We start from the raw sequence: 12,165 nt of genomic DNA on the forward strand, positions 1-12,165 counted from the left end.
TCCCCCCCCCGCCCGCCCCCCCCACTCCAACGCACAATCCGGAGCCGCCTCTGGCACAGCTCCCGGGCTCCTGGCAAGCCCATCCCGGGGCTGTCCCCTTCGGGGCTGTGGGGCTCTCCAGGGAGAAGCCAGGCCCACACTCACTCCCCTGGGAAAGTCAGAAAGAACGGGCTTGATGCTCCCGGAGGGAGGGGCTGAGCTCCTGCAGGCCCGGGACACCTCCGTGGGTGGGACTTGGCCGTGCTCAGGATCGGGCCCAGTAGCGCCTGTGCAAACTCAGGGTCACTGTTATTTCCGCCTTGTTTCTTTTGCTTGCAGTAACAGAACCTAAACCCTGAAGCGTTCGTGTTCCGCTCAGTGTGAGCCCTGAACACAAGCCAAGGGCACCCTCAATGAAAGCTTCCTGCCCTGGTCCTGAGGGACCGACCCCGTTAATAGCTGTGAATGGTTGACCCTCCTTGACTTTAGTCCGGGTAGTTAGATCCCTGAATATAGGAGCCTGCCGGCACTAAAGTAAAAGGGCGTTTGGGCACTGGCTTCAGGATTGGGCCCTTCATGGTATGTCTGTAATGAGAGTTTGTGTATGTGTGTATTGAGGGGGGGAGTCCACAAAGGACAGAGAAAAAGGCCTTATTTGTCTATTCCTCTGGGTTTATAACTTTAAATCTCCTATGTTTGTACTGTTTGTATATGTAATGCACGTTTTGATTAAATAACGTGTGTAACAAGTATTTAAAGGCCTCACCAACAAAATAAAAAATAGTCTCATATTGTAAGAGAATAATTACAAATGAGCTACGAGGCAAAAGCGACTAAAAGACAAACTGGAGTTAAGGGGAAGAGTATCCAGTTTTCCTGGTCAGATAACCGAGCACAATCTTGCGTTAGGAAAATCTAAGTGTCACTTTTGGAGAGTTTAAAATAGAAACGCTCCTTGTCTTTGGAGGCGCTGAAAAGTGTAAGAGAGGTCAAGGAGATTTCCCAAGCAGCTCATAATTTCTGCTCACGGTTTTCTTCTTAGTCTGATCAGAGATATAACGTTGGAAATAAGGAAAAGAAAAAAGCAAAGTCTGAGTTAATATGCCATAACATTTTCAGCCCACTTCACCACCCTGGCCCCTGGCATACCCACTTTATAGGCTACTGCTCTACTCCTTCCCAGCCTTCTCTGTCAAGATGAACCTGGACAAAATCCCATCCTGGTTTGGTCTGGGATGCAGAACTACAATTCTGTGGCAGAAAAGAAGAAAATAAACAAGTCTAGTGGTGTAAAAAGTTGTCTTGCGGTTGCCTGCAGCTGGTGGTTAACACAGACTGTAAGAGGATCAACTCCATCTCCGCCGGCGAAGGGAAGAAAAAAGGAAGGTGGGGGGGGAGACCTCACATTTGCTATTCACAGTTTAGTTAATTTGGATGATAACGGTTAGTTTTTAATCCCATTGTGTGAGACTGAATATACTACAAGCGTCCCAAAAGAATATCTACTGCAAACAGAACACCACACTGGAGTGTCTGAGTTTGAATCTAGTCTGGCATACAAACAATTGGGAAGATGCAGTTAAAGAATTACTTCGAAGTTTTAATACTGAACAGTTCTAAACTCTTTGCGTGCAAACCTCAGGTTTGATCGTTGGACTTTAAGTCTATTTGACTATATTACACTGAGGGAGGGGGTCACCATTGCTCAGATACAAGGACAAGAATCTGTATTTACAGTTAGTGTTATCCCTGTAACTTACATGGAAAGATCAGATGGGTCAGGTTTTCCACACTTAAAACTACAAAGAAATAGAAAAAACAAAAACAAAAAAACCTGCAACATACTAAAAAGGAAAGAGAAGTGGATGTTTGGAAGAAATGTCCTGGAGCTGATAAGACTGGAATAAATGGCATCTTTATAATGTTTCTCTGGGGACTGCAACAGTTCCCAGATGGGCAGGACTAAACATTGGAAAGACAGCTCAGCCCCTAGCACACATCTCCTCAGTGAAAGTGATGTTTTTATTTCCTTCTGCGGGTATAGTCACAATCCAGAGTTGCTGTTTAGTTAGTAAATGTGTAAAGTTGGCTACTTTGGGGTGGGGGGGGGAAGTCCCTATGCAAAAAGCAAGGGAGGTGGCAAGAAGCCGTGAAAGAGCCGTGGAAACGCGCTCAGAGGCTGTGGAGATGGGGGGGTTCCTAGCCTCCTTTCAGCTAATTTCCTCTGGTTTCTGTTTGTGTGTTTTCGATATTTTCCTCTTAAACCCTTTAAAAAGAGCGAGATCAACTTCCCCAAACTCTCCCATCCTCCCTTTCTCCCACCCCCCACCCCCCCGGGACAAACACTGCTATCCCCCCGAAAAGGAGTTCTCTGCGCTCTCGAGGCGAGAAACGCGGCTGCCAGAACAGAGGCCATAAAAAAAAGTTAACAATGCTGTGAAAATATGTTTGCAGAAAATAGACAATTGTTGGATTAAACGTATTCAAGTATGAAATAATGCCTTTTTGTGTAAAAACTTCAGCAATGTGCGTGTACAAAAGTTCCCTGTGGCAGTTACTTGCTCCCTTTGTGAGCTGTGCGCTTTGGCGTCTCCACTTGGCGCATTTAACTCAGAGCCCTTTAAACGCGATTGTTTCTTTCTTTTTAATGACATTTACCGGATCAAAACATGCTGTTAATTCGATCAGAAAGCTTTACCCTCCCGAACAATGCCACAATAATTTCTCCTGAAGTTTGTTAAATTGACCAAAATTAGGCAAATGAATAGGGGGTCTGTAGGCGACTCCTCTTGCAGGTGACACCGAATAATGCACTTTCAGACCAGCTGCGATCTCCTCTTTATTTGCCCCTCTTTTCTTTGACCCGCATTATTAAAATTTAGGCCCAATGAAACTATTCATACATTTCAATGGGACATTTTCCTATAGGATAATAGGCTACAAATTGAGCCTCTCCAAAGGGGGGAATAGGGGGGTAAAACAACAACACACAGACACACACCACACAAAAAGGACCGTCGTGTGCCAAAGGCTCGCGGGAGCCTCCCTGGGCCTGCAGAGGGGAGGAGGGGAAAAAAGGGGGGGGATCGTGTGCCAGCCCCCAGTCCCACACCTGCCGGGATGTCCCAGCACATAAAGCGGTGTAAACAAAAACCCTCACTGCCATCTCTCATAAAGATGGACGTGTCACCAAGTCGTGTGAGAAAAGCCTGAGAACAAACGGGGCCACTCCGTCTCCAAGGGCTCTCCCTTGAACTGGGCGGAACAGCCTATTAAGGGCTTACTTAATTACTTTAATGACTCTGGACAGGCTTTAAAATGCAGTCAGCGCTTGGACAGGGGAAGGGAGGGGGGCTGCCTGGGATTTGTAAACAGGCGATCGTGTGAGAGACCAGGCGCTTGGAACTAAAGAAGAGAGCTTGTGTTCACACGCTGCTAGCGCGCCACTGCGCTCTGCTTACTGCTCCCCTTAGTCCTGTTGCCATGCAAATGTTATTCTGGGGGCGATCACGTGTCCTTTGAAGGTCCACGTGGAGTAACAAAGCTGATCTGCCCCCTGCTAGCCCCCTTGACTGAAAAAAAATTTTTTTTTACTCCTTTAAAACTGATCTTTAATGCATACATTCCCCAAACTGCTCTCCCTAATCCTAGGGAATCAGGCAAGCTGTGAATACACCGTGTCTCCCCCCAGAAATGATCGCTTTATAAGCAGCCTTTTGGAGGTTAGGGGGCTGCAGTGCACCTGAGACACTTGAGAAGACACAGAGGTTCCCTTCTGCTAGGCTTTCCCCAGCGGTGTGTCTTCCCAGGATGGCCTCTAAACTAAAGGAACGGAAAGTAAGTTGGAGCTAATCCTTGCGCACTGGGGCTGCCGGCTGCTTTCCCAGCCGCGACAGAATGAAGGTTTATTTGTAGGCTTTTCAAAAAACCCTGGGCTCGTGTCTGGTTTGGAAACCAGAACTGAACACTCAGGCCGATCCTCAGCAAGAGCACTGCTGTGGAGATCAGGTTTGGAGGGGGCCTCCCCGGTGCAGTCAAGCAGGGCTGGAGGAGTGCTCTTTTCTGGGGACAAAATGAGCCTGGCTCTTAAAAAAAAAATCTAGTGAAAGTTATATGCGAGCGTCTTAGTGAAGGTCAGATCAAATGCCTGACGTTAGAATAACTTTTTTAAAAGGTGAATATCTCTGGATAAAACTAGAAACCAAAGGCTGTGGGGAGTTACTCTTTGCGTTTTGGGGTGATGTCTGCTCATGTTTCAGACTCCTTCTTCCATGTGTCTGTCTGCACATTGTGTGTTATAGAGGACTCCAGTGTCTCACAAAGTGATTGAGAAAAGAAGGAGGGATCGGATCAATCGCTGCCTCAATGAATTGGGGAAGACCGTGCCCATGGCTTTGGCAAAGCAGGTATGCTCCCGCTGCTGGCTAGAGCGCTGAAAAGTGCCGGCGTTACCAAGAGGGACGTGCCACATAGCGCAGATTTAAGGATGAAGATCTGTAGCTGCGGTTACCTTCTTTGATTTGCAATGACGCTTATGAGGGAGGTGTATCTGGGAAGTAGCTGCCAGGCTCACACAGTCAGCAAAGGAAAGTGGCTTGCGTGTCAATGCCCCCTGGCGCTGCCTCCCTGACCGGCTTTAGGATCGCTGGGTTTGGTGAACTCAGCAACAATAATTCTGGCTCTGGTTTCCCCCAGGCTTTTCATGAGGGTTTTGTCTGTGTGTTTCAGAGCTCTGGGAAGTTAGAGAAAGCTGAGATCCTGGAAATGACTGTTCAGTATCTGCGAGCCTTGCATTCTGCAGATTTCCCCCGTGGCAGGGAAAAGGGTAGGTACAACGCTTAGCGTCTTGGTGCCCGCAGTGATCCGTGCACGTTTTGGCACGCAGGAAAAAATCCCACGGCTGGGTCTGCTAGCACTCCAGGAACATCCCACCCTTTCATAGTGTAAATCATATTAGCTGGAACCAGAACAGCTGAGGAGTGGGTGGGTGGATAATTCAATAATCTGCGTACTGGTTTAACTGGGCTGTGTTAACATTCAGTGGCTACAAGTGCAGATGTCAGTATCTCCAAAACTCAGAGAGACACTGTGGAATGTTTAAAACCCCCTTTGGCAAAAAGCAGCGAGGTCGGGATCTGACCCGTTATCCTGTTCCGTTTCTTTCCAGCAGAGCTTCTAGCTGAGTTCGCCAACTATTTTCACTATGGATACCATGAGTGTATGAAGAACCTAGTCCATTACCTGACCACAGTGGAACGGATGGAGACCAAAGACACCAAATATGCTCGGATCCTGGCTTTCCTGCAGTCCAAAGCTCGCTTTGTCACCGAACCCATCTTCACCACTCTGGGATCGCTCTCAGAACCGGACTTCTCCTACCAGCTTCACTCAGCTCCGGAGTGCCCGGCTCACAGTCCCAATGAGCCTATGTTTCAGCAGGGATCCGGGGGGCCCTTTTCCTGGCATGGTCCTGCCAGAAGCCCCACCATCCCTTACCTTCCCAACGCAGCCATGCCCCTCCCTAACCCGGGGCAGCAACGCAACACTTTCCTGTCGTCAGGCCAGGGGCTGGACAGACACTATCTCAGCCTGATCGGCCATTCCCACCCCAGCACCTTCAGCCTGCCTCCCGGCCAGCATCCCCACTCTGTGCTATAGCGACTCGGCCTGCGGGCTGCATATTTATGTCGGGGGAAGAGTAAATTATCCACAGGCGCATACGTTTACTTTGTAAGCGCTAGTGTACAAATGTAAATACATATGATTGGGCAGTTATAGCTTGGAATAAATGATCACTGGGAAAGGGGTTAAGGATGTTTCCAGCGTGAGATGCTTTTGCGATGCGTTATTTATCCAGCCTGCTAGCTTGTCCTTGCACGCTTCGGTTCTATGTTCTGGGCACAAACCACGTACAGCGCTTGGAATAAATGTGATACAAACTCTCTGGTCTGGTTTCCCAGCGGCACTTCATTGGTAGAGGGGAAAAAATAAAACCAGCGGAAAGGGCTGTGACAAAGGGTTGGGGAGCCGCGTGTCTCCAAGCGCTGGGTCTCCCGGTGCGCTCTGGCGGGAGAGTGTTTCTGGTGTGCCGCGTAACTCGGCGGAGCTAACACGTTGCCTGTGGGCACGGCGGAGGAGGGAGGCAAACATTGCGCTGTTTCGGTGTTCAGGTAAACCTCAGCTCACCGCACACTCTTTAAAATACAGTCGCCTTGGTGCGTCTCCCAAGAGCTCTCTGATTTATCAAGCATCGATATCGCCCGTGAAGACATATTCAGAAAAGTAGCTTCGAAGTTGTGTGTGTATATACATAGAAGTTTTTAAGGTCAGGCTTGACAAAGCCCTGGCTGGGATGATTTAATTGGGGATGGGTCCTGCTTTTGAGCAGGGGGTTGGACTAGTTGACCTCCTGAGGTCCCTTCCAACCCTGATATTCTATGATCCTATGATTCTATGTGTTTATATAGAATTATAGACGGTCTGTGTATACACCTGATCCCGAGAGACAGTGAGAGGGGCCAGTTCATGCTTGTCTCACAAACACCCCTGTATGTAAATCCATGCTGATCTTACATAGTTAGAGTTACAATACAGCAGGATCAAGGCCGCAACCGAAACCCTTGTAATAGCAATGATGAGGATTCCTTGAGGCGAGCTGATAGACAGGAAGGAACCAGCCTATCCATTTTCCCGAGCTGTATGGGTGGCCTGACTCCCACGTTAAGCAGAAAAGGAAACCTTTTTTTGTTGAAGTGGGAAGGAATATTATACCTTCTGTCTTATTCTGGAATTTCCTTGTGGCCATTTATCTCCGTAGGAGGAAAATAACAGGAAAAGATGTGGCCTAAGGAACAAAGTGAGATTAGGCTCTGTAGCACTTGGCCTATCACAGACAGTAGTTTAACAGGTGGGAAAAAAGAAAAGGAGGACTTGTGGCACCTTAGAGACTCACCAATTTATTCCAGCATAAGCTTTTGTGACCCGATGAAGTGAGCTGTAGATCAGGAAAGCTTATGCTCAAATAAATTGGTGAGTCTCTAAGGTGCCACAAGTCCTCCTTTTCTTTTTGCGAATATAGACTAACACGGCTGTTACTCTGAAAGGTGGGAAAAAGCACACAGAAAAAAACCTCAGGAGCCGACCCTTTAACATTGTCCCACAGACTCTGACTTGTATAGTGGCCAACGTCAGATATTTTCTCATTACAGTCTTCCATAAAATCGCCATTTCCCCGCGTCTGAGCTGAGTCCCCTGTTCAATATCAGGCGTGTTTTGAGGTGCTGCTGTGAGCGCTCAGTGACACTGCAAAGAGATGCGCTTCCTCAGTGACGGGGATTTCTATGGAGCTCAGTTTTCGTGACAGAAGCCTCAAACCAAACGAAAAACAGGAGGCGTGGAGAGGCAAATAAGCCTCTCAGCATAAGGAGCAAATCTAAGGGGTTTAATGTCTAGAAAGGCAACCTTGGCATGCAGGCAAACAAGAGCTTAGCTAATATTCCTTTCCCCAGCCATGCCTTCCCTTTGAGCTCGTAGGAAATTTCAGCAGTTTCAAATCTCCTCCCTAGGCTGGATCACTGAATAAGACCCAATCTCGTCTGTGCTATGTCAGCAAATGGTTTCTTACATGTGATTCCCGATGCTAGTTATTACTATTTTTGCCTGTGGTTTGCACTCCCCGGTCCGTTGACGAAGAGTAAATTAACTTATTCCATTGCACTCTGCACCCTTGAGGGAGATCTGACCCGGATTGTTTACTGAGGTCATGGAATGGGCTGACCCACAATTTGTAAACCATCAACTCCTTTATTCATAGACAGACTAAAAGATCTTCATTACAATGAGTGAAAAGTGTCATGTGTACCTTCCATTTAAACTGTAAATACAGAAAAGCCTCGTGTTTCAGTTTGACAAGAAAGAGGCCGTATTATAGCGTAAAGGGAGGAGAAAAAAATTTCTATTGCATCAGGATACATTTGGGACCTTAAATCCGAGCGAGGAAAGCAGGAAAATACCACTTGTTAAATGTACGTAGGGCGATATGGGATAAACCAAATGTATTCAGCAGCAGAAGAATGGCTGGTGCCTATTATGAAAACACATGTCTTACACTCATTTTCACCAGCGCTTGGTGCAGAAAATGAAGCAAGTCTTTCACGATTTTTATTCTGTGAGCATTAAGCCATTCTGAATCCTCTTTTGCACTGAAGCATTAAAGATATAGTGTTACCCTGGAAATATAAATTATTAATATATGCAGCATTTTGGTCACTGTTAACCAAATTAGACAAAAACTTTCCTTTGCTAAGTAGATTTCCTCTCTGGGATTAGCACAGGGCCACCACGGTCAAAACTGTGGTCATTTACATATAGTTTTGCAAACTTGCACTGGTCCATGACAGTCTTTGTACCTCGAATGTTGCTATTCTCGATTTATTTATTTATTTATTTTGTCCTTCTCGTTTTCATTTCACTGTGGAGGATAAATCCTGCTTTGGATTGCCAATGAATTTAGGATAAAAGTCTCCCCCGCCTTCCCCCACCCCCTCCGTGTCTATCGCTCTCTGGAACCTCTCCCCGGCTCCCCAATCTTGGCCAAAAGTCGAATCTGAGCTGGTTTGACTTCCCATAAGATGAATAATGGCAGCTCGCCCCAAGGAGGGAACTGACGCCAACCAGACTGGGAGCTAAAGGTGTTTTGCCCTCGCCCACAATGCCTGGCTTCAGGGGCCCTCTTTCCCCGCGCGCTCCCTTTAAGTGAGTTGTACGGTTTCCAAGAGAGCCCCCAACAAAACCCAGCCAAAGCTCGTGGTGATGTGTGCTGGAGGTGACCCATTGTGGAGCCGCTGAAAGGGACAATCTCTTATTTCTTGGGTTTCATCCTTGAGTGGGCAGGCATAAAAATCATCAGCGCCATGAAATCAAAGGGTCTCTCCATAGGAGGGGGGAACAAAGCTCCCCGAGGGAGCTGGGGCTCAGTCTCCTTGACTCTGCCTTGGCCGGCGGAGGAGTCCCCCAGGCCGCCTGGTTTGAGCGCCGGGCAGCCTCCTTAATACAGAGGTCACTTGTGCTTTCAAGCGTCATTGAGCAAACAGAGCCCCGTGTTCCCGCCCCGCCTGCGCGCCCAGCGGCTCGCCAGCCCGCACCTGCCCCGGCCGGCGCCCCCAGCGGGGAGGAAGGCCGGCCAGGAGCCGCAGCGCCCGTGGCAGCTGCAAGCGGGGCCCAGGGAGCCGCAGGAGACGATGGGCAGAGCGGATCCCCCCCGGGGGAGACCCTGGGCAAAGAGCGCGGACCAGCAGAAGGCGCGCACAGTGCGGCAGCCGCGGTGGCTGCCACAAGCTGGTAGCCCGTCCCCGGGCTGAGCTGGCATTAACCGGGTCCTGGGAAGGCCAGATAGCTCCCGTTCGACCTGTGGCCAAACCTGGGGGCTCTGGGGAACGGTTTCAGGAAGATCCACTAACTCAGCCCCCAGCGTGCGCTGAGGATTTTCAATCAGTTAGGATAAGGACCAGTTTGTGAAGTGCCTTCTGCTGCACACACAGGGCACCAGACACACTCCTCCTGGCACACTCACAGGCAAGGCCCTACACTGACACACACATTCCCATGACACAGGGAGGCCGCACAGACACACCGCTCCAACACGCAGAGTTGTCCCATAAAACACCACACACACCCTCTTCCAGCACAAAGGCAAATGCTACCCAGACCCACATATTCCTGGGATACACAGCAGTGCATCGCAAATACACAGTTCTCCCAGCACACACAGACGCACACAATCCCATGGCATACATACAGACACCCCTTAGACGCACACATTTCCCTGGCACACACAAAGACACACACAGACAGTCCTAGACACACGTTCCTTTAGCACACACACAGCCACAACCACGCTCACCCAGAGCACCTTGACATCTCCCCACTTAGGCTTCCTCTTGTAGGAGACCATGCAGCAGCGGGTCCTCTAATGATGCGATGTCTCTCTCTCTAGCTATCTAAATTAGTAAATGGCCGGTATCACTGTAATATCCGCGTGCCTTATGACCATTAATGATGTATCCACACAACCCCCTATGAATGAGGGAAGTGCTATCTGCAGCATATAGGGGGGAAACTGAGCCACAGAGAGGTTGAATGACTTGCCGAAAGTTCGCAGAAAGTTTGTGAAAACCCCCAAAATTGAACCCGTATTTTTTGAGTCTCACACCAATGCCTTAGCCACAAGACACATTCCCCATCTTTAAAGCAAATGTTCATGAAGGATCAGCTACCAATTGGTACTAATACAGTAACAATGTAGCACTCTCTATTTTATACATTCAGAAGCAGGTATTATATTGTGATCCCCTGCAGTAATGTCAAATGTTACACAGAGAGAGCAAATCACTGACTCCACATGGAAACAATATGAGTGAGATCACCTCCCTCACATACATACTGCCCTTCCCTCTCTCAGGAAATTATCACACTGCTGATGGTCTTTTGCTGTTCTATAGAGCTCTCTCTCCCATAGTGTTTGGCAATGATACAATAGTTCACAGATCATTGCCCCTCTTTACTTCCCTGCTGAGGTATAAATATTTTGGCGGGGCCCCAGTCATTTTCATCTGTGTTTCTGGATAGCTTCACACTAAGAGGGGAGGCTCTGGACATTTCTTAGTACTACTGTGAGGAACATGGGTGCATTTTCCTGTAGACTGCGTTGAAGCATATAGGAGCTGGATTATATCTTTCACAAATGGCCAGCCCAAGTCAGCAGCATACTGAGGACATAACTAGGGAATGTTCACTGTCAAGCTGATATTCTTGTTTGTTAATGTTGGCTTTGGGACCGGGGCGGATGTAGCCTCCCAATTCAATGGGTGCCCAGACGGACACAGGCAGACATGCAGAGCAGACATGGTGACAGATGGATGGACATGCAGATCCCGTAGCTCCAGGGCTCCCAGGACTCAGAGGGCATCTCAGCCTCACCATACCCCTCCTGGGCATATCCCAAAAATGCAGGGGAGGGGGATGTGGTCCAGTGAGGGGCCAAGGCGCAGCCTCAGCACAGGACTGGCTCTGTTCTGTGTGGCCACCCCACAGCCACCCACTTGCAGTGGCAAGAAAGACCTCACCTGGGACATGGTGGGGGAAGCAGCTCTGCTCAGCATCCAGACCTGGCTGCTCAGAGCAGGAAGAAGCCCTACCATGAGTCCAGCACCCATCGCCCTCCAGTCTCTGCTGTCTGGAGACCAAGCCAGGTTGGGGGATCGCCTCCTTTCCAGCCCACAACCCAACCCCCTAGGACTCCCTCTGTCAGATACTGCCCTTCAGGCCCCTGCAGCAGTGTGCTTTTTTGACACTGACTGTGCAGCAACATGACCGGGAACAGTGCAACCACGTTTTGTAGGTGGAATTGCACACAGGGTGTTTTGGCACCCTTGGTTTCATTATTTCTGTGGGTGTAGCTAAAGCCATGAACCCCTGCTAAAGCTGCCCCTGCACTAGGACAATGCTGGTAGTTGTACATATGTGCAGACACAACTCAACTTATTACCTTTGTAGATGAAGCTGTTTTGCAGCAGTTCATATATGTAAGAAGAGGAATATTTTTCCTGAAAGACATTGCTTTTATTTTCACAAATTTCAAAACAGTAGAATCTGCATTAGTCATTTGCTGGGCTAAAAATTACCTTGAATTTGCCTCAATCATTGTACTCACCTTTCCCTCAGCTAGCAGCATCTCACTTCCCAGCCCTTGAGGTCTTCCTCTCTTGTCTTCTCATGTTCCTACCTCCCTTCCCTCAAAACCCCATTCCTTTTCTGAACCCTGTGGACCTATTAGCTCAATCCTTCCTAAGTTCCCCTCTCTTCACTCCAGCCCCACTTTACCTTTGGAGACAGCAGTTATATCTCATCAGCTTGGACCATCCCTTCCCACATCAGTGGATGTACAGACCAAAAGTCCATTTTATGAATAGTGGCTGACAAAATGTCCTTTGACAGTTCTGTAACTGGTGTGCATTCTTGTTGATTCTTTATTCAAGCAGAGAAGAGACAAGGATTATTTTAGTGTCATTTAACACAAAACAATCCCTAATTTATTTATATTATAGTGGTGGCTAGAACCCCTAACTAAGTTGCAGGCTAGCAACCTAGCCACTAGACCACCCTTCTTCTCCTGCTATCCCACTCTCT

General features: G+C 48.5%; 2 protein-coding genes across 2 annotated transcripts in view; one reads left to right on the plus strand and one right to left on the minus strand.

The window, feature by feature from the left end:
• Positions 1 to 3,789: 3,789 nt before the first annotated feature.
• On the plus strand, positions 3,790 to 5,637 carry HELT (helt bHLH transcription factor). Its single transcript, XM_077814537.1, has 4 exons — positions 3,790 to 3,816; positions 4,281 to 4,385; positions 4,708 to 4,804; positions 5,147 to 5,637. Exons 1-4 carry the CDS (start codon positions 3,790 to 3,792, stop codon positions 5,635 to 5,637), a joined length of 720 nt encoding a protein of 239 aa, XP_077670663.1.
• A 3,419-nt stretch (positions 5,638 to 9,056) lies between these two features.
• LOC144264399 (EF-hand calcium-binding domain-containing protein 6-like) overlaps positions 9,057 to 12,165 on the minus strand; it is an 80,654-nt gene continuing 77,545 nt past the window's right edge. Inside the window, exon 16 of the mRNA XM_077816161.1 lies at positions 9,057 to 9,250. Within this exon, the coding sequence (XP_077672287.1) occupies positions 9,057 to 9,250 (194 nt within the window). The remainder of the gene's footprint in view (positions 9,251 to 12,165) is intronic.

This window comes from Eretmochelys imbricata, chromosome 4, assembly GCF_965152235.1.
Source record: "Eretmochelys imbricata isolate rEreImb1 chromosome 4, rEreImb1.hap1, whole genome shotgun sequence".
In the NCBI taxonomy this organism is placed as follows: Eukaryota; Metazoa; Chordata; order Testudines; family Cheloniidae; genus Eretmochelys; species Eretmochelys imbricata.

Coding starts and splice junctions, on each gene's coding strand:
- HELT (XM_077814537.1), top strand. CDS start 3,790: ATGGCCTCTAAACTAAAGGAACGGAAA. Junction 3,817..4,280: donor CTAAACTAAAGGAACGGAAA/GTAAGTTGGAGC, acceptor TGTGTGTTATAG/AGGACTCCAGTGTCTCACAA. Junction 4,386..4,707: donor CCATGGCTTTGGCAAAGCAG/GTATGCTCCCGC, acceptor TGTGTGTTTCAG/AGCTCTGGGAAGTTAGAGAA.